This window comes from Nelumbo lutea, chromosome 4, assembly GCF_056320005.1.
Source record: "Nelumbo lutea isolate HS-2025 chromosome 4, American lotus-T2T, whole genome shotgun sequence".
NCBI classification, from domain to species: Eukaryota; Viridiplantae; Streptophyta; class Magnoliopsida; order Proteales; family Nelumbonaceae; genus Nelumbo; species Nelumbo lutea.
The window spans coordinates 43,548,295-43,574,241 of record NC_142687.1 but is presented as its reverse complement, the minus strand read 5'-3'; the positions used below and the strand labels follow the sequence as shown (position 1 = coordinate 43,574,241).

Genomic DNA, 25,947 nt, shown 5'->3' with positions numbered 1-25,947 from the left:
CCAAAAATCCAGACCTAATTTAACTCCTCTTACTTTTGTCAATTGATCTTTATTCAAAAAAAAAAAAAATCTCTCAAACTACAGTGATTCCAGAGTTTCTAAAGCTTTTGAGGTAAATGCTTGTTTGTATATATTAAATCTCAATATCAAAAAATAATATACATGTATTGTCACTACTACATTTGTTATTTTACCATTCCAACATAAAACCATTGTGTAAATAAGAAGAGTTAGAAAATAATAAACACTAAGAAATAATATTGAAAGTTATTTTTTCAATTAGAGAGGAATCTAGTAATGCTAGAAATTTAAAACAAATACCTCATATAGTAATGCTATATAATGTTTAATAAGATCAACAAATGGTGGAATAGCATATAATGATGTGAGACCAAGTTAGTAGTTGTGTTATAAGAACAGTAAGGCAGCTAAATCAAACAACTCCTACACACAAAAGGATTCGCAACATCCCATATTCTTTCATCCACCTAACTATCCATAATCAATGTTTTAAAAAACGACCAAGATATCCCTTCCAGGTCATAAGTCAACGGTTTGACTGTTTGGATGATGAAATAAATGTAAATAAAAATTAAATAAAATCATAATGGTAATGGTTCCATAAGCATACAATAATTTACATACATCACAAGAAAAAGACAGAATTGGATCTATATACACATCACAAGAAAATATCCACTAAAAAGTTAATCTATGAGTATCAGTTCTCATAATGATATAGAATTTTGAGTCTTGGGAGTTTTCACTTTACTTTTTTGATTTTCTGTCAGTTGTCATTTCATTTTTAATAGAAAGAGGAAGTGGGTGTGTATCGGTTTGTGGTTGGGAAATTGGGAATTCGTTTTAAACTTGCAAACCATTGTCCTGGTTGAATGGTTCAGCGGTTCCAATGGTCAGGTCAACAGTTTGCTAGCTTTTTCAACAGGATAGGAGGTAATTGGAGCCGGATTAGTGACCCGTTTTCACATTGAACGATTCAATCGTCCGACTCAATGGCGGTTTAAAAGCATTGCCCATAATAGTGGGTTAAATATTCTCAATAAACCTATTCTCTTTTGGTCAAATAATTTTTTACTTGAAGTAGCGGATGGGTCTAAATTGTTGAAACATTTCAAATTAATTGATGATAACCTAGCCGTAACATATATCAAGAGTGTTAAACCCAACCAACCATCTATAAATCAATACTAATATACTCACGAGGCAACAAGCCAATTCAACTCATCAAGTCATCTTGAAGAATTGAATAGGTTAAATTATATGTTAGGACATCAATCACAAAACTTTCATGATAGTTGTTTTCTAGGCCTATTTTCCTAACCCTAAGAATTAGAACAAATTAAAGCATATGATAGTAGATTTCTCCTAAAAATGTTAGATATCATTCAACCTTGTGCAAAGGTGATGAATGACATATAGAGTTAGTAAGGAGTTAAGTAGTAAAACATAAAATTAAAGGGTAATAATATTATTATTTGGATAAATTTCTTAAATTACCTCTATTGTTTAGTTAATTGACTAACTGTATCCTTACTATTTAATTATTGTTTTACACCAATGTTATTATTTCTAATAATTGACTAGCTCTATCCTAGCATGGTTAATGTTCTGTCAAAATTTCATACACACACCACAATAAATTATAAAGACTCCTTATACTTTTTTTTGCAACAAAAAAAACCCCGCCCCTGTTACTATGACCATAAGACAAAGACCCTCTTCCGTTAGATTTCGTTCAGATCCACGACTACCCTGATAACTATTCAGATCATTCGTAAAAATACATTGTATCTTCCCTAATCTCACGATACATAAATAGTAGCGGTGCTAATCCCTCCTATGTCAGATTTCTTGACATTTCTCTCTCCCCCGATGTCTCATCTTCCCCTTCCCGTTTCTCTCCTCCCATTTCTTCTTCGTGCCTTCCCCTTTCCCCTTGTAGAGAAACATCTGCAAAAACCGTCTTTTATGTGTATGTCCATCATGTTTGATTTCATTTTACTTCAGTAACACTCCAGTCGTTCTACTCCCTCACTAGTTTACCTGTTGAAATTATTTTGCCTCGACCGAAAAGTAGTGCTACATGGTAATTGCAGATGTTTTACTAAGAAAGATAAACATTCCCCCTTACTCATCGACGAAGAGAGGAAGAAGACGCGGTTTTGTGGGCAAGGAGCAACGATGGAGGAGAGAACAAGGAGGACATGGTCTCTCTATCTTCGCTCAAGTCCATGCTTGGGGACGACTGGTATGTGAACGGTAATGGAAACCCATCTCACCACGACTTACAGAGCGTCCAAAACTATCCAGAACTCAAAGATATTGCTTCCCCTTCGAACCCTACTGCAGCCAGTCGACTCTTCATCTTCCTGTTCTCCGTCGTCCATGTTTAACCTCGACCCGTCGCAGGTATAGCCGTTCTTGCGACCTAAATCTTGCTTGTCGTCGCTTCTTAACATTGTCTACAGCAACCCCTTCACAATGGGTTCGACTTGGGTTGCGACCCCGGATTTCTCGCACCATTGCAAGGGAACCAGACTTCGAGTTCCTCTGTTCTCATGAGCAGGGGAGCAGGTGTTTTGAATGGGTTCGGCGGGTTGAGTTCGCAGGGTCAGATGGATACTCCCGATTTTTGTTCTAATTCACAATTTCCGACCACCCGATTGCTACCCTTGGGCGGAGATAGCACCTCTGTGGGTACCGGTTTTAATACGGCTAATATCGGAGGTTTTGAGGGTTCTGCTAATAACCTGTTCCTCAACAAGTCTAAAGTTTTGAGACATCTCGAAATTTTCCCTCTTGTCGACACACAGCCCACCCTGTTCCAGAAGAGAGCTGCTCTCCGGCAGAATTCAGCCGCAGTGGACAAAGGGGGCAACTTGGGGTATTTTGGTTCGAAAGGTGGTCAAGATTCAGCTAGGGTTGAGGGGAGAAAGGACAAGACGGAATTGGAGGAAAAACAAGAGAAGAAGAGGATGATGTGGAGGAGGAGGCAAGCGTCGACGGGTCGGGTTTGAATTACGATTCAGACGAGGCTATGGAGAATAATAAAGTGGAGGACCATGCAAAGGACACTGGAAACAGACTCGAACACAATCAGCACCTGCCACCGGTACCGATCAGAAGGGGAAAAAGAAAGGGCTTCCTGCTAAAAATCTCATGGCTGAGAGGCGTTATAGGAAGAAATTGAATGACAGGCTCTACATGCATAGGTCTGTTGTTCCAAAGATTAGCAAGTTGAGAATCTCCAAGGTTCATGTTCATTTTCTTATTTTTTTCTGGCAAGATCTACTTTGGTTGTTCTCTCCAGGTAAATGCTTCACTCTATGTAGGTGTTGAAAAAGATGAATAATATATTTTTACCAATTGTTCGAATATTTATTAGAAGAATAGTATGGGAATTAAAAAATATGGAGAAATACGGATACATACGATGCAGAATTTGGGCCCCACAACTAGCCTTTGACATCAATTCACGGTCAGAAGTAAATTCTGAGCTGGGCTGATTGATACTTTTCCTAAAAAATATTGTAACGATGGATTTCAACGCTAACGAAAAGAGGGTTTGTCTGATGGTCATTGTAGAGGAGGGTTTTGTGACAAAACAAAGTAAGGGGTCTTTGTCACAGAGGAGAGTCTTTTAATTTACCCTAATTTTTTTTAAAACTTAATATAACCTTTTATCCCTTCCTTCTCCTTGATTCTGATTCTTCTTCTTCTCCACCGTCCCTTTCCCCGGTGGCAGCTACATCGAACCACTCCCCGACGACAACCGGCGATGCAATCGTTCCACTCCCCGTCTATCACTATGGTAGAGCCGAAGAACTGTTGGAATGTTCCAGATTGTTCCTCTGCAGATTTGACTCCAATCCCGTAGGCTCACTAGAATCTGGAGAAGAAAACGCCTGTCTGACTCTCTTTCTCTCTCTCTCCGACAGGTTCAATGAGACATGGCTCTCCGATCGTTTCTTCACCGACGGCTCAACTTCCCCTGTCGCCGAAACTCATCTCTTCATACTCCCCTATCTCTCAACCCGTACTCTCTCTCTCACACACACAATACCTCAAGATAAACAACGCCAATTGTTCTTTGTTGCTTTCTTCTGTCAAGGCGCGAAACACGACAACAAGAAACATGTCCGATCAATCGAACGTCATCAGTCGTCGGCAACATATTGACACTCCCGCATCTCTCTCTCCGACGTCATTCTTGTTTTCCTCCAAACACCAAAAGACTGTCTCAGAAAGACGGTTACCATGAACGCTATAGTGGAAGAAAAGGAAACCATCGGGCTCAGCCGATCGTACGTGATCAGAATTAATAGCTTAGATATTGCAGTATAGCTCTTATTTCTGGTTCGGTTAATCCATGTGCCAAAACCATGAATGCATGTTTGATATTCCAATGTTCTTTGCTTTCATCTATTATTTTAGAATATCTTTAGCTCAATTTGTTATTTAATGAGAAGAGCTTAATCATGAAAAAAGGAACTGAATTTGGTGGGGTTAATCATTAACGTGGAAGTATCACCTTCTCAATGGTTTTGTCTCTAAAAATCTTTTCCGTTAACGTGGAAGACTTCCGAACTTCCATCAGGAATAAGGGCATGGTATTCGCAAGTATTTGTTGATATTTTTTAGATCATGAGGTTGGATAGAAAGTTTTTTGGTTGGATCGGTTGATGTTATGCTTTCATTTTCTTTCTAGAAGGAACGAAGAAGCATTGGCTCGGGGATCAACTGTTTTGATGGGGACACCACTTCAATGCTCCCCCGTTTCCGCAGTTTTGTTCAGTGAGCTTTTGCTTAATTCCATTTTTTACCCGTACTGGTGGATCAGATTTAACGACAAGCTGCAATCCCCCAGCTTCGATGTCTCTGTGGAGGGGACCCTTGTGTTTAGCTAGCGGTTGTCGTGGGGGGACGTTGCCATAGAGCCCATCTAAACTTACTATGGTCATTGAGATATCCAACCAAACTAGAATAGTCCTCCATTGCCTCCAACAACGAGCTAGCAAAGAAACACAACCCCCAATATATTGCACGAGAAAAAAAAAAAAAAAAAGGGATTGCATAAATTGACTAGAGAGAACATCATCTCCAATCACGATCCCAAAGAAAGAAACCCCAGTTACATATGGATAATACCACAAAACTGCTTGCCAAGAAAGCATCCGAGTATTCTTGTCAGTAACCCAAAACCAGCAAAAGAAATAAGGGTTAAACGGTATTCGAAAATCTGAATTCCAATTCGAGAACTGTGGCAAATGGGAATTGTATTAAATTTGGATAATTTGAAAATCGGTAGACCAAGAATGATGCATTTTTAATCACTGAGCCAACTTTTATTTCATGTCAATAAATGGGATACATTAAATTTTACTACTTAATATCTATATAAAATCTCAACAACCAAAATATATTTATCTTCAACACTTCCAATTACAAATTAAAAAGAATAATATTTAAAATTAATATTTTATAAATCAAAAGAATAAATAATCTATCAAGTCCACATTCATATAAAAAAGTTATTTTTTAATTTAAAATAATTTTAAAATATTAATAATAGAATGATTATTTTAATACTTAAATTTACTAATTTGACATGATATATATCTCAAAATTTTTATAAATTATTAATTAATACTTTAATTTGCATTAAATAATGATGTATTTATTATTTATAAAACTAAAAATATTATTTATAAAATGTTTAAAAATGTAATATAAATTGAATCTATCAAATACACTAATCTATATTTATATTATTTTTTTATTTTAGAAATTTATAAAAAATATTAATAATGAAATAATTATTTTAGTAATTAAAATTTATGAATTTTCATATGATATGTATCTTTGAAATTTAAATAGATTTGATATATTTTAAGTTAGGATTATATATTTTTATAAATTTTCAATTAAATTTGATTTGTATTTTATAATAACATATTTATTGTTTACAAAAATGAAAATATTGTTTACCAAAATTTTGAGAATTAATTTTAGTTAACATTTTTGTTAATGTTAAAAATTATTAGTAAAATAGAAAAAATGATATAATAATTGAAATAAAATAATTGCATATGTTTTGTGCCTTGGACTTTAATATAAAATAAGATAATAATGGCTTTGTACATGTATTAATTTGTAAAAATCTATATAATATGTTTCTTGAAATCTTAATTGATGCATATCAATAAAATTGTATGATATCTATGCATTCTGTTATATTAATTGTAATATATTTTTCATATATACCGTTAAAATATGCAATTCTTATGTATTTATACAGTATTTATAGCCATTTTAACATTAAACTTATATATATAATATATGTATGAAATTAATATTCATTTTTCTAGCGTATCCAAGTGTTTTCATGTTTTTCGTCTGTATCCATATATTTTCAAAATGTATCCATATCCAAGTTATCCGATATGATATTCAATATCAATACTTTAATCATTGCATACAGTTATACCTTTACCCTCCTTTTCTTGTAAGAAAAGATATCATTTCATCTCTTGAAAAACCTTTTTTTTTTTGTGAAACATCTCTCGATAACCACCCAATTCTTTTATCTCTTGAGTCTCAAGTCTTGAATCTCGATAAATCCTCTTTTTGTCTTTCTCTCATCACTCCACTGTTTCATCTCTTAGTAACTCCTGTTTTTCCTCTTTTCATGTCTTGATGAGCCCACCTTTGTCTATCTCTTACCCTCCCATTTTTACCTTCCTCTTTCCTTCTTTGTTGCAGTTCCAATAAAATCTCAACTCTTCAATCCCTCATTTTTTTTTTCTATGCTCAAGCATGGCTGTCAAAAGACTTGGAACTGAATCAGATGTATGCCGAAGAAGATCATAAGTTGGTTGTTGTAGATTTTTATTTTTCTTTTGTGTTTTCTATTTACTTAGTTTTATTTTCCAACAAAGATAACTTTTATCGAAAACAAAATGATGAAGTACATGAGAGGATTATGAAGCTTAGAGCAGCTTGGAAAAATTACAAAGGCAAACAACTACCATCATTAAACAAGCTTTCTCTAAAAACTCCTGATTTTGCTAGGCTATCAGCAACAGTGTTTTGCACCCTCCAGACCGGCTTTATATTCATTTAGACTAAGATATTCCTAGCTTCAGCTATCAAGTGTGCTAGTCTTCAAGATCCTCCTTCCTTCTCCCTTAACCATGCTATAGTATTTGCAGAATCCCCTCTAATGGTTAAAGAAGATAAACCTAGACGTTTGGCAAGGTGAATTCCTGTTAGTGCAGCCAAGACATGCATTTGTAGCATCTACCCTCCCAATTGGACCACTATAATCCCATCATATGCTCCCCTTTTCCCCTCCAGGCCAGCTTTATATTAATTTAGACTAAGATATTCCTAGCTTCAGCTCTCAAGTGTGCTAGTCTTCAAGACCCTCCTTCCTTCTTCCTTAACCATGCTATAGTATTTGTAGAATCCCCTCTAATGGTTAAAGAGGATAAACCTAGATGTTTCGCAAGGTGAATTCCTATTAGTGCAGTCAAGATCTCTGCATTTCTAGCATCTGCCTTCCCAATTGGACCACTATAATCCCAGCATATACTCCCCTTTCGCTCTCAGATTACACACCTCCAATTCTTGCCTGACTTGGAGCCTTGGACACTACGATCAAAGTTTAGAGTCATCACTCCTTCAATGTCTTAGGGCCTGTTCATTTGCTCTAAAGTTTGGCATCTGAAAATGCAATAATTACATTAAGAGGTATATTGGTATTAGTGAATTTTTCTTTCATTTGAACTTTAAATGCAGAGAATGTTATTCTGAATTCTGAAAATTATCAAATATCCATTTTGACCCCATGCATAAGAGTTTTTGTTTCTCTTTTTGGGAGTATCATTAGAAAACAAAAAATTGTATGATTGCACTTTAAATGATAAGAGATGAGAGGAAACAAACAACCAATTTTCTCTTGAAGTTAAAAGATTCCTCTTAAGAAATAAGAGCTAAAAGAAAACAAATAGGCCCTTAGTCTTACATTCAGTAGGAGTTCAAATTTATTTTAACAATTTAACTTGCTTCTTTTTGTTCTTTAATATCAATACAAATACGTCTATTAACCTTCCAAATTCAAATAAATTCAAATATTTGATTAAATAGTCGAATTTGAAATTGGTAATGAGTTTCAGATATCCATCAGATATCGAATTAAATTTGATTCACCATTTGAGTGATTGAACTCAGATTTGAATATGGTTTGATTCAATTCAAATTCCTAAGAAGAAACATGACAAACCTCATTACTGATCACCACCAAGAGGCTCTCATTCTAATTCTTTACAAAACTTTGCTAACATGCACCAATATCACAAGAAAGGAAGAGACCCACATATTTGGGATGTGAGAGGAAAACTTGCATGTAAAAATGCAAGAGGAAGTCTCACAAGAGACAATGGAGGAAAGGGCACCGCCCCTATAAAATCATTATATATATATATATATATATATCACCTTTGTGATACTGGTATAATGGTCAATCTTTTCTTATTATTCTAATACCTAAAATTAAGAACCTAGTTAATATCAGCGACTTCAGACTAATTATCCAGTGATTGGCCTTTGAACTTTACCTAGGAATTCAAGATCTGATAAGAAGTCCAACACTCCAACCTAGTCATTTTTGACTTGGATGATCTGTATGAATAATCAAATTGAACATGGAAAAGGGAAATCGAGATCCATATAGTAATCAGAACAGATATCAGATACACCACATTAGCACTGTTCTTTCCAATTAAGATCCAGGTCCAATTATGGTTTACATGTGTATATTTTGCTATATAATGCTTAAGCTATATTTTCCAAAAGACAAGTTGATAGTTATGGGTAGATTCTTATATGCAACTTTTCTTGAACCTTCAGGGAAGTAGTTTCATTAAAGATATAATCTATTCAATTGACTGAACAGCAATGGAGATTAACTACATATCATACAAATATAAATTTACATGTCAGAACAAATCATTTCCTCATTGAATAACTAGGATACATGCTTTGAGGTGGTTGCCCGGTTTAAGCATCTCTTTCTGTATCTCCATGCCACTTGAATACGGGTTGCTGCTCGTCCCCTCCAATAGGGTGACTCATACCTGTCGTGAAGAGAATACGAAATTAATATACGAGACATGTGGCTTTTAAACAATCTGATTAAATCGTCTCCCTTCCTTTTCTCTTCAAACAAGAATTTCTACAATACATGGCCGTTGTTCTACAAGGGCTCTTAGGGATACATCTGAGAGATGGTGCTTACTTCAACAAGGACATAATACTAAGGAACTCTGCATCTCACGAGAATCAAGTAGCACATATATGGTGAAGAGTATCCAGAATAAATGTTGTAAAGAAATTGCAATGCATGCCTTATGCCTATTGAAAATCAGTGACACATGATGCTTGTTAGTTAACAATGTAGCAGAATGAAGACCAATCATGTTTACATTACCAAATCAAAGGGGTGGAACTATTGTACAGCAGGTACTTCTGTAGGATAAGTATTGGAACTATTGTACAGTTTCGTGTGATTGTTGACTATTTCCAGGTTGGAGTGATTGTCGTATGGTTTGTATGTACTTGATAACAAAAGTACAGATGACTAATTCTTGTGGGGTGCAATTAGTCAAATCTGCCGCTTTTGGTCTGTTTGGACTTGATAACAAAAACTAAAAGCAGTAGTAGCAAGCAGCTAATAATTTGATTATCTAGATCCAGAAATGTTGGTGCTTTAAGTGTAACAATCAACTTAATGGAAACCAAAGATTCAATAGTATTTTGAATTCCTGAAGGACAGCTTGTATTCAGCAACGGTGGAGAGAATGAGAGTTACCTACAGTTTGTATTCAGCAACGGTGAGAGAATGAGAGTTACCCAATATTTACCATACCACTTGATGGATTAAACTACTTTGGGTGGACCAATGGTGTAAGCTATTAGTAGGTGGAAGAGGAAAATTGGGAATTGGGATGTCCAGGGGGATGGTGTTCATTTCATGTACCTTTTAGAAATTGATGTAAATATAAAGCGGAACACACCCAAGAATTTTGGCTGTTCTCTCAATTTTCACCACTTCTTTCTCCTCTTCATTTCTTAAATCTAATCAAACAGAAACTAAATTTAGGAAGAAAAGAAACCTTGAATCAGGAGTTCTAAATCCCTCTAGTGTCCATGCAATATTGACCCTTACATATTTAAGATCAACAAAAAATTTATGATCTTTTTTAATTATGATGGTATCCACGCATATTTTCTGTTACCATAACGTTATTTGGACGTTTCCTAGGAAACCAGGGAAACATATAGATCCTTACCTGGGTGTCCAATTTGCTCTATTGCTTGATTGATTTACCGAAACTGACTATGGCCTTGAAATGGTTGGCTATTAAGTCACTTGGCAGTGGCACTTAACATATTGTGCATGGTATAAAATTTCATTTCATTACCTTTAAATGTTTTGTCCATTTCTTGTTTTCTTCTTTGCAATTTATTTTGTTGTTTCATATAAAAGTAAATATAAAAAAGATGTAGATGGGGTTAGCACATAGATAACCTTATGGCTCGTTGAACACGTGAGTTCCGCAAAAATCTTGCATAGAGATTTGTGACTTCTTCTAAATCTGCAGCACGGAGTGAAAATGCTTCTACATTAGTTGCACACCTCACTGTCCTGTTGGAAAGCAATCGGTTTCCTGTCATCTTAATTTTCTGCCCATCTGTCATAAAAATAAAAGAAAAAGATAATCAGTACCACTTTCACTAACCTGAAAATATTATAGCAATTCAATGTTAATTAGAATAAACAAAACATATATTATATTGAAACCTATTAAGGGGCATGCTTGAAATTTGAATTATACAATATATAAGTCAATAGTAAGGGGCATGAGAAACAAGAAAGATTCTCAACTGCTATTCTCACTGTCTTCTACTTCTTGTTCTTCTCAAGGTTCTTCCTAGTTCAATCTCAAGCAAACTGAAACTAGACCTATGAGATTATACTGTGACAAGAAGGATGTAACTAACATTCTTATAACCCAGTCCAGCATGACCATACTAAAAATGTGGATTTGGATTATCACTTTACACAGGAAAAACTTCTTGCTGGACAAATTTACAGCTTACATTACAACTAAATTATAAATAGTTGACATCCCCACAAAAAGGAGTTGCAGAAATCTATTTATAAGAGATTGTTAGAAAGTTGGGCATGAAAGATATCTGAACTCCAACTTCAGGAGGATTGTGGCATTGTGGGGGAATGATTGGGGATCTCTATATAGTAAGACTGATCAAGCATTAGTTATTGAAAGTGGCCAAGGATTAATAGGAGGTAAACAGTAAAAGGAGAGAGAGAGAGAGAGAGAGAGAGAGGTGTTAGACAGTCTTGTATGCCCTTAGCTTCAATCAGATTTGATGTACTTTTGTTATTAAGTGGAAATAAATTAAAGTGCATGTTTGATTCATGTTGTTTGGTACAATTCTGTGTAAGACCCTAAAACTGGACACTTATAGAAACTTGTGTTAGTTTTAAATGTTCACAGCCATTGGATAAGTCTGGGGAGATTTATCCTGCCAAGGCTGATACTGATGTGCCACCAAGTGTTGGGATGGCTTGTTTCGGCCATCAGGGTAGACCCAAGGCACATGCAGTATGGGATTGCTTGAACCCTTGAACCGGACCAGATTTCCAGTGTTGCCCTAGACCTTAGAGACAGATGGGCAAAACTGGAAAGTTACACCTGACCCCTAAACTCGATTATGACACATCACTAGGTGTCGGATCGGGCTGTCTTTGATGTGTCAATCAGTGAGATCCTTAGTGGGGGTCAAAACCTGGACATGTTGGGGTAGTCTGAGAATTCATCTAAGTGAGTGGTCATAGTGACAGGATCAGCCCCTTTGTCGGAGAATGGTAATGATCGGGAATGCACTCTCTCTGATGGAAACCAAACTGCCAGCAGTTGATTTCAATCGTTGGAATTTTGTTTTTTGCAAAATTAATATATATATATATATATATATATATATATATATATATATTTCAAAAGATTTGCAAAAGGTTTTAATTCCCGGGATCCATGTGAGTGGAGAGTGCGGCACTGTTCCTTGCAGCCGAGAGAGAGGTCTTCTCTTGTCGGGCAGTGTTTGATCATTAAGGGCTGAGAGGTTAAGTGTAAGACCATTTAGGATAATACCTGATGGGCTAATCTTGCACCTGCCCATAGTCCCTAAGTTTTTATAAGATGGCTTGGCCCAGGGACCACTTAATGTAAGTGTTGGGCCCATAGGGTCCATGTGATGGGCTCAAGGGGGTCACTGAGTCTTTCAGTGAATTCGGTTGGGCCTTGTAATAAAGGCTGGGCCGAACTCATGTGGCTCGTGTGTAGATCAGTGCTTGGGTCCCATGCCATACAAAGAAGCCCAACTAGGTAGCAGATTGGAAACTGGTTAAACACTGAACACTTAATGAGCCAAAAGCCCATTTCGAATTGGGCTGATATGATCACCTGTTCATGGGGCGAATCTGAGATTAAGGTTAGTAAAAGGATTGGGTCTTTAACCTTATCCACTCTAAGAGACCAAATTCAAATTAGATTTGAATCTGGTAACCTCCTAATAAGATCATGAGTTAACTAACTTAATCTGCAAATAGGATTAAGATTAACCCCTAATACTGATTTGGATTGGGATAACTCCCAAAATATTGGGAGGTTTCTTAATCAAAAAGAAAGAGGAGAAAACCCTAACAGAAATATCAGATTTTGAACTAGGGGTTTTGAATAAGCAAGAAACGCATCCTGCAATTTGAGATCAGATCTCTCACAAACTCCAGAGAGAAGAGACAGTTCTGCCCTCTTCGTCCCTGGATTTCTCCTCCTTCAGCCGCCGCCACTCCCTGTTGGAAGATTGGATCTTTGCAGCAACAGGAAGTCAAGAAATCAGTTATTGACAACAGTCTTGCAAGAAAGACAAAAGGATTCAGTGTTTAAGGTTTCCAGAGGGTTCTTGTGAAGAATTTAGTGTGTAGGACGCACCCTACTGGTTCCGTTCCATCCACAGCTGTGTCATCTTTAGCAGGAGCGGATCTTGGTTTCTTCTTTGGGCGTGAACACCAACTTTGGGAGATAATATTTCTCCGGATCAGGTATAACCCTTCCTGTTTCCTTTTGGTTCAGATCTGGTTTGTTTATGGTTCAAGTAGGATACTTGAATAAAGTATTCTAAATTTAGGGAATATGATTCCTAGTTGGAAGAAGGTAGGAAATTTTTTTGAAATTCGCCCCCATTCCGCACCCTTCTTGGCGTCCATTAGATGGATCCTACCATTCTTTCAGTGGTATCAGAGCCACAGGTTCGAATCTTGAACCAAAAGAAAATCAGATCTAACACTGCGCAGATGGACAGAAGATGTTCTGCCAAGATCTGCGCAGATTGCTTTCTTTTTTTTCAAGAAATGGTTTCTTGTGAAGGGCGATTGATCTGAAATTAATTTTGTTAAATCCAAAATTTATTTAGAATTGTTCTTTATTTATTTTGATTTAATGGACTGTTCGAACCTGGAGATCGCAGTGCAGTTTTGGCGCAGATGGTCTGCGCACCCTTTTTTATTTATTTTATTCAATTCGGTCTGTAAATAATTTTATTTTTATTTTTCTAGACTGAATGTATAGGATTTGATCAAGAATGTAATTAATAATACAAATAGGATTTCTGTTTTTTATTTATTTTCTTGATTAAAGAAGAAGGAAGAAGATGGCGGCGCTGGAGATTTGCAAATGGAGAAATCGCCACCTGCGATTTACAGTTTATGAAACTGTAACATTTGTGATTAACCTCTGTTTTGCAGGTGGTACAAACAATCCATATTTGATTTGTGATTGTCTAAAATCAAAATTATTAATTTCAGATCTCTAATGAATTAATTCTTGAATTGAAAATAAGTTTTTGGACCATTTCGGACTAGATTGGACCAAAACTGTTTGGACCGAATTTGAGATTCGAAATGGGTTGTTTTTCAGTCCATTTTTCTCACACTTGTTATTCCAAATATGATGTTCAATTACAGGGATTAATTCGGCCCACCTGTAAAGCCCAGTTTTAAAGGGTTAAAACAACAAAAGCCCATTATTGTGAGAAAAGTTGTATGGGCCGAACTGCTAACTGCTATTCAGCCCATACACCTAGTAGACATTAATTGTTAATGCTTTAGGTTTTTAAATGGGCTATTCGATGGGCTTTACAGTAGTTAATTGATTGATCAATTCCTCCTTTACATGTGATGTTTGGATGTTTGATGTGCTACGACCATGGGCCATAAGTACTTGGCCCATGTTGACTCGTTAGTGGCTCTTGCGCTCACCATGGCTGAATGCACATCATTGCTATGGTGTCCCTTAAGGTCATTGGATGATCCCCTCTCTACTTGGTGGGCCCCACAACCCTAAAAAGGGATGCATATGGAACCCCTAGTCGATTGAGGCCCACCAGAAATCTGACTTTATGAAAGTCAGTGGGAGCCACTTTGGTTTGACCTAAATTAGAACTAGGGCGTAATTTTGTTCCCTCCAGCAAATATGAGTGCATGTGATAGGGAGATCCATATGATGGACTCTCTAAGGGCCTTCTGTCATTAGCATGATGATGGGTCCATCAGTAATGAGGAAACGCACCACAAAATTGGGCTATCCATTTGCTGTTGGATCTGTTAGAGTGTTTCATTAGATGATAGGGGCGTCATAGACCGATGTGGGAGAGGCTTCACCAGAAAATGGGAACTCTCTCACGGTACCTTGGCGTAACCGAAATATGATGGGTGTGCACTCACTGGACAGAAAGGTTTACCTGAAAACGGCTCTGAACCTTGTCTGACAGAGGCCAAAGGAAACTCATCTGATGAGTGGATATGATCCGTCACAGAAAGGTGGTGGGGTTATACAGCTGAAACAGTTGGCTTCACGCACCCTATGTGATTTCCCACATTTCCAGAGACATTCCGTCGTCTCCGTCACTGAGAAAGGAGGGAAAATCTCAGAGATGAATAAATGGGAATGGAACATAGATTAAAAGCCATATCTATGTAGGTAACATGAATCAAACTAAGGTTGTGGACTAACGTTTTTGCTATTTTATCAGAAAATGGCAAACGGTCAATTTGCAAAGCCTCTAGATGATAACAAGCTTAAGGGCCCAAACTATGCCGACTGGTACAGAAATCTTATGTTGGTCCTAACTTCTGAAAAGTTAGATAAGGTGGTGAAAAATCCTGCCCCGGAATGTCCGGGTGATAGGGCTTCTGAGGCTCGTAGGAGGGACTACCAAGATTGGGAGGATAAGAACTCCCTAGCCCGCTGCTTTGTCATTGCCTCATTGGACAACTCAATACAGAGGCAGTTCGATCATATCGAACTAGCCAAGGACATATTGGACAGTCTAAGAACAATGTATGAAGAGCAGAACCGTTGTACTCGACAGAAGGTCCTAAAATTGTTCATGACCGCGCAGATGTCCAAAGGGCAGAAAGTTCATGACCGTTGTCTTCGGATGATGGGATATATTAACGAACTCGAAGCTCTTGGATCCGGGCTAGATCTTGGCACGCAAGTGGATGCCATCCTGATTTCTTTGCCCTCTTCCTTCAATGCGTTCACTATGAACTACAATATGAATAAGCTGAATGTCAGTGTCCAGGAACTCAGCAATATGTTGCAGAGGGTCGAGGATCTTTTAAAGAAGGATGAGCTTGTGGTTATGCTTGCTGAAACTAACAAATCGGGCAAGAAAAAGAGAAAGGCAAAGAAGCCCCAGAAGAAAGCTGCCAAACCCAAGAAGCAGAAGAGAACAAGGCATCTGATGTCTGTCACTTCTGCAAACAGACCGGCCACTGGAAGAGGAACTGTCCTGCCTACCTGGAATCTAAGAAAGGTAACATCGAAACTTGTGTCATAGAAACTAATATGTTAGTTACTTCTGTGTCCTGGTGTGTTGACTCCGAGGCTTCAACTCATGCGTGTAACTCACTGCAGGGGTTCAAAGTTAGCAGAAGATTGAGTGATGGCGAAGTGACACTATTCTTGGGAACGACTGCAAGTGTTGCAGCTACGGCGATAGGAATCGTAGAATTAGTTTTTAGAGAAGGAGTCCTTGTACTTAAAGATTGTCTTTATGTACAGAACTTGAGAAGAAATTTAATTTCTGTTTCTAAACTATGTGCTGATGGATATACTGTTTATTTTAGTAATATGATTACTATTAAACGGAATAACAAATTCATTGCATGCGGAGAACTGGAGAATGGTCTCTATGTTCTACATCCTTCTCTAGAAACTAACCTAACCAAAACTACGTCGGTCGAAAATCCCAAGAAAAGGAATCGTGATACAGTTAATCCCATGTGCCACTGGCATTACCGACTTGGCCATATCGGTGTTGACCGAATCACAAGACTGGTAAAGGATGGTCCTTTGGATTTTCTAACCGTAGAAAATCTTCCCACTTGTGAGCCTTGCCTTCAAGGTAAGATGACTAAGCGGCCATTTGACGGTAAGCCTGAAAGATCTGGAGGCACACTTGACCTAATACATACTGATGTATGTGGTCCCCTGAGTGTTAGGACACGGAATCAACACGTGTACTTCATCACCTTTACAGATGATTTTTCACGATATGGTTACGTGTACCTAATGAGACACAAGTCTGAATCCTTTGAAAGGTTCAAAGAGTTCAGACAGGAAGTCGAGAAACAGTTAGGGAGAGAAGCTAAGGCCCTTCGATCGGATCGAGGTGGCGAGTATCACTCTGACGAATTCAGGGACTACTTAAAGGACAATGGGATAGTGTCACAACTAGCTCCTCCTGCTACACCTCAACTCAACGGTGTTTCAGAGAGGAGGAATAGGACCTTGTTGGACATGGTTCGGTCACTTCTCGTACGCTTAGAATTACCCACATCCTTTTGGGGATATGCATTAGAGACTGCTATCTACGTGCTGAATCGAGTTCCAACCAAATCAGTTCCGAAAACTCCATATGAACTATGGACCGAAAGGAAGCTAAGTGTAAGACACTTGAAGATTTGGGGTTGTCCTACACATGTTAAAAGAACAAGTGCGGAAAAGTTGGAGTCCAAAACCAGTCGTTGCCTATTTATAGGCTACCCAAAGGATTCAGTGGGTTATCTATTCTATGACCCAAGTGAGTAGAAAGTGTTCTGCAGTCGAAACGCCCAATACTTAGAATCCGAATACATCATGGACACTCACCGTTAGGAAATAGTTCTTGATGAGGAGAGCTCAGGAACAGTGGGAGATGTCCCACAAGTTCCAGGTAGTGACCAACCTAGAAGGTCCACCCGGGTATCCAGACCACCAGTCCGATATGGTTATGACCAGGATACCTATCTGGTAGAAGCCTTGACTAGTGAAGAGGATCCCGTGATTTACGCGGAAGCTATGTTAGACATAGATTCCCAGAAGTGGGTGGAGGCCATGAGAGCTGAGATGGACTCGATGGAGACCAATGAAGTCTGGACTCTAGTAGATCCGCCCTCCGAGGTAAAAGCAATTGGTTGCAAATGGATCTACAAGAGGAAGAAGGGACTCGATGGCAGGATTGAGACCTACAAAGCTCGCTTGGTGGCGAAAGGGTATACTCAGAAAGAAGGCATCGATTATGAGGAAACCTTTTCGCCCATGGCCATGCTTAAATCCATTAGGATCCTGTTAGCTGTAGCAGCATATCATAACTACGAGAGTGGGCAAATGGATGTCAAAACTGCGTTCCTGAATGGAGATCTTAGTGAAGATATCTACATGTAGTAGCCGCAAGGCTTCATTGCTGCTGGTCAGGAACAAATGGTATGTAAACTCAATAGATCCACATATGGACTTAAGCAGGCTTCTAGGAGTTGGAACATCCGTTTTGATCCTGCCGTCAAAACGTTTGACTTTGAGCAGAATCCGGATGAGCCCTGTGTTTATAGGAAGTTCAGTGGGGATAAGATTACCTTTTTGGTATTGTACGTGGACGATATCTTACTAATTGGGAATGATGTGGGCAGGAGCATTGGACTGCTGTGAAGAACATACTTAAATACCTTAGAAGGACTAAAGAGTTTTGTCTGGTATTCGATGGTAGTTCACTACAAGTTCTGGGGTATACCAATGCCGATTTTCAGTTGGATCCAGATGATAGAAAGTCTACATCTGGGTATGTTTTCACAATAGGATTGTGTGCTGTTTGCTGGAAAAGCAGCAAATAGGGGTCCACTACAGACTCCACAACCGAGGCTGAGTACATTGCCGCAAGTGAAGCTGCCAAGTAAGCCGTGTGGATGAAGAAATTCATACACGAATTGGGAGTGATTCCGTCTAGCACATACCCATCCCGTTGTTGTGTGACAACAATGGAGCGATCGCTCAGGCTTAAGAGCCTCGGGCCCACTCGAAGTCAAAGCACATCGAGAGGAAGTACCATGTACTGCAGGAGATCGTTGGTAGAGGTGACGTCCTAATTCAGAAGGTAGCATCAGCGGATAATGTGACAGACCCATTGACTAAGCCACTGACACAGAAGGTGTTTGAGAAACACGTGGAAAGTATGGGACTCCGGCTTGTACCAGATTGGACCTAAGTGCAAGTGGGAGCTGTTAGACAGTCTTGTATGCCCTTAGCTTCAATCGAATTTGATGTACTTTTGTTATTTAGTGGAAATAAATTAAAGTGCATGTTTGATTCATGTTGTTTGGTATAATTCTGTGTAAGACCCTAAAAATGGACACTTATAGAAACTTGCGTTAGTTTTAAATGTTCACAGCCATTGGATAAGTCTGAAGAGATTTATCCTGCCAAGGCTGATACTGATGTGCCACCAAGTGTTGGGATGGCTTGTTTCGGCCATCAGGGTAAGACCCAAGGCACATGTAGTATGGGATTGCTTGAATCCTTGAACCGGACCAGATTTCCAGTGTTGCCCTAGACCTTGGAGACAGATGGGCAAAACTGGAAAGTTATACCTGACCCCTAGACTCGATTATGACACATCACTAGGTGTTGGATTTGGCTGTCTTTGATGTGTCAATCAATGAGATCCTTAGTGGGGGTCAAAACCTAGACATGTTGGGGCAGTCTGAGAATTCATCTGAGTGGTCATAGTGACAGGATCGGCCCCTTTGTCGAAGAATGGTAATGATCGGGAATGCACTCTCTCTGATGGAAACCAAACTGCCGGCAGTTGATTTCAATCGTTGGAATTTTGTTTTTGCAAAATTAATATATATATATATATATATATTTCAAAAGATTTGCAAAAGGTTTTAATTCCCGGGATCCATGTGAGTGGAGAGTGCGGCACTGTTCCTTGCAGCCGAGAGAGAGGTCTTCACTTGTTGGGCAGTGTTTGATCATTAAGGGCTGAGAGGTTAAGTGTAAGACCATTTAGGATAATACCTGATGGGCTAATCTTGCACCTGCCCACAGTCCCTGGGTTTTTATAAGATGGCTTGGCCCAGGGACCACTTAATGTAAGTGTTGGGCCCATAGGGTCCATGTGATGGGCTCAAGGGGGTCACTGAGTCTTTCAGTGAATTCGGCTGGGCCTTGTAATAAAGGTTGGGCCGAACCCATGTGGCTGGTGTGTAGATCAATGCTTGGGTCCCACACCATAAAAAGAAGCCCAACTGGGTAGTAGGTTGGAAACTGGTTAAACATTGAACATTTAATGGGCCAAAAGCCCATTTCGAACTGGGCTGATATGATCACCAGTTCATGGGGCAAATCTGAGATTAGTGTTAGTAAAAGGATTTGGTCTTTAACCTTATCCACTCTAAGAGACCAAATTCAAATTAGATTTGAATCTAGTAACCTCCTGATAAGATCAGGAGTTAACTAACTTAATCTGTAGATAGGATTAAGATTAACCCCTATCCAAATACTGATTTGGATTGGGATAACTCCCAAAATATTGGGAGGTTTTCTTAATCAAAAAGAAAGAGAAAACCCTAGCAGAAATATCAGATTTCGAACTAGGGGTTTTGAGTAAGCAAGAAACACATCCTGCAATTTGAGATCAGATCTCTCACAGATTCCAGAGGGAAGAGACAGTTCTGCCCTCTTCGTCCCTGGATTTCTCTTCCTTCAGCCGCCGCCACTCCCTGTTGGAAGATTGGATCTTTGCAGCAACAGGAAGTCAAGAAATCAGTTATTGACAACAGTCTTGCAAGAAAGACAAAAGGATTCGATGTTTAAGGTTTCCAGAGGGTTCTTGTGAAAAATCCAGTGTGTAGGACACACCCTGCTGGTTCCGTTCCATCCACAGCTGTGTCATCTTCAGCAGGAGCGGATCTTGGTTTCTTCTTTGGGCGTGAACACCAACTTTGGGAGATATTATTTCTCTGGATCAGGTATAATCCTTCCAGTTTCCTTTTGGTTCAGATCTGGTTTAATTATGGTTCAAGTAGAATCCTTGAATAATGTATTCTAAATTTAGGGAATATGATTCCCAGTTGGAAGAAGGTAGGAAATTTTTTGAAATTCGCCCACCCATTCCGCACCTTTCCTGGCGTCCATTAGATGGATCCTACCATTCTTTCAAGAAGGAACAGAAAGAATAGAAGAAATAATGGTGGGAAGAAATCCTAATCTCACCCATTAGCCAACCATGCATATATAGCTAATATAAAATAGCATACAATTACAAGAACACCCTCCTCATGTATACTTGTGTTGTAGAGACTGTAATCAGTCCTACTGTAGATGAGAATTCAAAAAGAGAAATTTCAGAAAATAGAAGAAGAAGAAGAAGAAGAAGAAGAAGAAGAAGAAGAAGAAGAAAAGAAAGAAAGAAAGAAATCGCAGAGAGGAGATTTCAGAAGAGTGTGGGTCAGTTAATTATTGCCGCCCCACTCAGTTGCTATTTATATTTATACTTAAAACATAGTATACTTACAATATTGTCTCTACTCTTAACACAAATAAACAGCAGCTAACATAACTGAAATAACTAACTAACACTACTGTTTGCTGAAATGGGGCTGTCGAATGAGAGAAGAAGAGGAAGAAGAAGAAGAAGAAAAAATGAGATGGGCGGCAGAATAATGCTCAGCCAGCCCTAATCTATTATATATAAGGACATTACATAATGTTACATAAATAGACAAGAATGCCCCTAATTAGTGATGGGACACCTAGTAAAAAATAAACACTAAATAAGATTAGGCCCAGTAACTAAGGCCCAATAACTAATGACTTAAAACCCACCAAAGATAAACATACAAATTAAAACAGCCGAACCAACACTACCCTTCAAGCTAAGCATGGATGTCAATCATGTTTAGCTTGCCATGTAAGTCCACGAATTTCACTGTAACTAGCCCTTTAGTCAGAACATCTGTAATCTTCATCTCGGAGGGAGTATAAGGAATGCAGAGTTCTCCTGAGACAATTCTTTCTCTAACAAAGTGACGGTCTATCTCAATATGTTTCGTTCTATCATATTGCACTGGGTTATTTGCAATGTTGATGGTAGCCTTGTTGTCACAGTACAACCTGAGAGGACACTCAATCTTTATTCCAAGTTCACCAAGCAGGATCTTAAGCCATAAGAGTTCAGCAACATCATGAGCCATAGCTCAGTACTCGGCCTATGCACTAAATCTAGCAACCACATTCTGTTTTTTACTCCTCCATGTAACTATATTTCCTCCAACAAAGGTACAGTACCCAGAAGTAGACTTCCTGTTCCCAACAGAGCCAGCCCAATCTGCATCAGTATATCCTTCAACTTCAATTTTACTGTTTTTCCTGAATAGAATCCCTTTCCCCGGGCAAGACTTCAAATATCTGAGGATCCTTTCCACAACTTTCATGTGAGGGATTTTAGGAGTGTGCATGAACTGACTGACAACATGTACAACATAAGCAATGTCAGGGCGAGTGAGGGATAGGTAAATCAACTTCCCCACCAGCTTTTGGTATCTTTCCTTATCAAAGTAGTCCTCTCCTACTAACATTTGTAAACCATGATTCTGTTCTATTGGAGTATCGGCTGGCTTACACCCCATCATGCCTGTCTCTTGAAGAAGATCAAGGTTGTATTTCCGCTGACATATATAGATGCCCTCTTTGGATCTTGCAACTTCAATCCCAAGAAAGTATCTCAGTTGGCCCAGATCTTTGATCTCAAATTCAGCAACCAAAATCTCCTTTAGTCTTTTAATCTCTTCCTGATCATCCCCTGTAATTACCATATCATCCACATAGACAATAAGTGTCGTAAGTTTGCCATTTCTCTTCCTTATGAATAGGGTATGATCTGCCCCACTTTGAGTGTAACCCCCTTTCTCAAACCAAGCTCGAGGGGACTGCTTAAGGCCGTATAGGGCTTTTCTCAGTCTACATACCTTCTTGCCAAAACCATAACCTGGTGGAGGATCCATGAACATCTCTTCATGCAGGTCGCCATTCAATAAAGCATTCTTCACGTCCAACTGATGTAGCTCCCATGAGAAATTTGCAGCTAATAATAATAGAACTCGGATTGTGTTGAGTTTTGCCACCGGAGCAAAGGTTTCTTTGTAGTCAATCCCTTCTTTTTGAGTAAACCCTTTTGCTACCAGTCTAGCCTTGTACCTCTCAATGGACCCGTCCTCCCTATGCTTCACAGTGAACACCCACTTGCATCCAACAGTGCCTTTACCTTCTGGTAGATCCACTAATTCCCAAGTCCTTGCTTTCATTAAGGCTTTCATTTCTTCGTCCATAGCCTCTTTCCATTTTGGGTCAGATACTGCCTCAGAATACCTGGTAGGAACATGCATAGAAGATAGAGCAGACACAAAAGAACAATAACGAGGAGACAAATGTGAGTAAGACACAAAATCAGCAATGGAGTATCTGATAGCACAAGAACGAGTAGACTTACGAAGGGCAATAGGAAGATCCAAGTCAGAGGAACTGATATGATTACCTTGAGTTTCTGAGACAAGTTGATCCGAGTCCAATTGGTCACTGTCATGAGTTAGAGGACCCTTTTTCCTTCTGTTGTAGGTGATTCTGATATCTCTTTGCAGCCTGCTGGAGTCTTCAGTAATATTTGCGACATCACTAGTAGTAGCTGGTACAATGGTTGCCTCACTAGATTCACCCGGGATACCACAACTAGGTGGATCAGGAGGAGAAGATGGAAGGCCTGAGGTCGAGAGAGGTACAAAGAATGGGGGAACAGAAGAATCCTCTTCCATCCCACTAGTCTCCCCCTGAAGAGGATTCTGGGAAGAGTGAAAATAGGATTGAGACTCAAAGAATACCACATCCTTTGTGACATATTTTTTCTTGGTGACTGGATCATAACACTTGTATCCCTTCTGAGTAGGGGAGTACCCCAAAAAGATTCCCTTTGTAGCCCTAGGATCCAATTTGGTCTTCATTGGATCCTTGACATGTATAAAGCATACACAACCAAAGACTCTCGGTGGAAGAGAAAAGTCAGGAAGATGAGGGCAAAGAACAGAGAAAGGAGTTTTCATCCCCAATACCTTGGATGGCATTCGATTTATCAGATATTATGCAGTAAGGATTGCTTGAGACCAATAGCTTTTTGGAACTTTGTGCTGAAATAGTAAGGCTCGAGCAGTCTCCAATAGGTGCCTATTCTTGCGCTCAGCAACCCCATTCTGTTGGGGGGTACTAGCACAAGATGACTGATGAATCATTCCAGCATCCTCCATAAACAGATTCAAGGACCTTTCAAAGTATTCTACAGCATTATCTGACCTGAATTGTTTGACCTTCGTACCAAATTGTGTTTCAATCATTTTGCAAAATGTCATGGTTACCCACGACACTTCTTCTCGTGCTTTTAATAAGTAGATCCATGTGCACCAAGAATAGTGATCAATAAAACTGATAAAGTATCGAAAGCCATCAACAGAAATAATGGGAGAGGGGCCCCAAACATCAAAGTGGACTAAGTCAAAAGAAGCTCGAATTTCATTACTTGAAGTTGAATAAACAGTTCTACATTGCTTTGATAGTTGACAGACTTCACAAACTAACTCTTGACTTGAAACACCTTTGAATAATTCTAGAAACAACACTTCCAATGATGAAAAAGGTAAATGACCTAGCCTAGCATGCCACAGATGTAACCTAGCTATTGACTCCACATTGGACTGACTACAAGTAGCAGATGTTTGCAAGGCCGAACTGATGTCTGCATCAAGGTAGTAGAGACCTCCACACTCATGACCGCTCCCAATCGTTCTCTTCGTCTATCTGTGCTAAAAGACACAATGAGTAGGAAAAAAGGTTATGCTACAATTCAAATTTTTGGTAAGCTCTGAAACAGATAAGAGATTTGAAGAAAGATTGGGAACATGCAAGACAGATTTTAGTGAGAGGTCCTTGCTTAGGTCAACCACTCCTTTCCCAGAGATGGTAGAGAGAGAACCATCAGCAGCCCTCATTTTATCTTGGCTAGACATTAAATGATAGGAAGAAAATAGAGAAGACATGTGTGTCATGTGGTCAGTTGCACCAGAATCAATAATCCAAGAGGCAGGATCAATAGTACTAGTTGCACTAAAGGCAGAGACAATACCTGATCTGGCAAGGGAGGAGGATGGAAGAGAATTGGTCCTTAGACGGGCTAGGTCCCGGCTAAGTACCCCTACCTCATCGGCAGTAAAACCTGAGGACCCGGTTCGAGGGGAATTAGTAGTCTGTCCCATGGAAGAGGAAGTAACTGTAGATGAGTGTTTTGAACCATCATCACTTTGACCCGTAGCCAAATTCACACTTGCAGATTGACCCTTCAGATGCTTCTTATCTTTCCTCAATGCAGCTGGCTTCAGATGCGGATGGAGAACCCAACAGGTCTCTTTCACATGCCTTTCCCCTCCACAGTGGGTGCACTTCAGATGTCTCTTGTTAGAGTGCCTGTTTCCCCTTTGATTTGTAGAGATTAGGGCCGAATGCTCCATAGACTGTTCAGCTAGTTTTGTTTGAATATCAACCTGCACCTCTTTTCTTCTCACTTCTTCATTCCTCACAAGGTAGTAAACATGATGTAAGTCTGGCATTTCATCCCTTCCCAGAAATGTTGGCAGCCGTGGAGAAATGTTGAACAGTCCTAGCTACTCTTGGAGCCATTGAGGCAAGTAGCCAGGACATAACTGTAGCATTCTCTTTGCGCCAAGCTGCATATTCAGCACTCCCCACTTCTGGTTCCTTCTTCTGCCCATCCAAGTAACCAGTGAGTTCACGGGATGTGATGAAAAGTATGGCTGAGACAGACCATTCTCTGAAGTTGTACTCATCCAACAACACACTTGTGATCTGTAGGCTGTGCAGATTTGGATTCTCCAGATTAGGAGACCTCCCACAAGCCCTAACACCTCTAGAAGACACTTCCCCGGATATGGAAGACATCTTCACTTACTTGTAAATGTCAAGACTGTAAACTCAATATATAGAGAACTGTTTCACACTTACGGAACTTGCTGCACTGTAAACTCAGTCCTGAGAACCCGACACAGAGCTGAAACACCGAGTACTACACTGCACACTGTGCCCTAATTACTGCTGTCACAGATTATACTCTGTTGTGCTACCTTCTGCTGTGTTCTAATTACTGCTGCTGCAGCCTGCAACTTGCTGTGTTGGCTTCTACTGTGTGCCAAGCACTGCTATCGCAGGTTATAACCTCACCCACGAACAGTTCTAGGACTGCTGAGATTAGTCCTTCCGCCTAGATCTGTTCTACACAGATCTATCTTAGCAGAATGGCTACAGTCTGCTGTACTGCGTCTATTAGGGCATCAACCTCTGGGTCTAACTCCCCTTGGGCCCTACAACCAAGGGAAACCCTAGATGTAAGTCTAGCTGTGTTCTA

General features: G+C 39.2%; 1 protein-coding gene and 1 pseudogene across 4 annotated transcripts in view; one reads left to right on the top strand and one right to left on the bottom strand.

Moving 5' to 3' along the window:
• The first annotated feature begins 2,138 nt into the window (after nucleotides 1-2,138).
• LOC148855466 (transcription factor ICE1-like) lies at nucleotides 2,139-4,529 on the top strand (annotated as a pseudogene). Its single transcript, XR_016112987.1, has 2 exons — nucleotides 2,139-3,331; nucleotides 3,960-4,529. The product of XR_016112987.1 is annotated as a transcription factor ICE1-like (transcript).
• A 4,241-nt stretch (nucleotides 4,530-8,770) lies between these two features.
• Nucleotides 8,771-25,947, bottom strand: part of LOC148855465 (putative cyclic nucleotide-gated ion channel 20, chloroplastic) — a 162,102-nt gene continuing 144,925 nt past the window's right edge. For all 3 annotated transcript variants that reach the window (XM_088982291.1, XM_088982292.1, XM_088982293.1), the window contains 2 exons: nucleotides 10,613-10,775; nucleotides 8,771-9,158 (listed from right to left, as the gene is read on the bottom strand). In XM_088982291.1, the coding sequence (XP_088838417.1) occupies nucleotides 9,050-9,158; nucleotides 10,613-10,775 (272 nt within the window). In that variant the 3' untranslated portion in view covers nucleotides 8,771-9,049. The remainder of the gene's footprint in view (nucleotides 9,159-10,612; nucleotides 10,776-25,947) is intronic.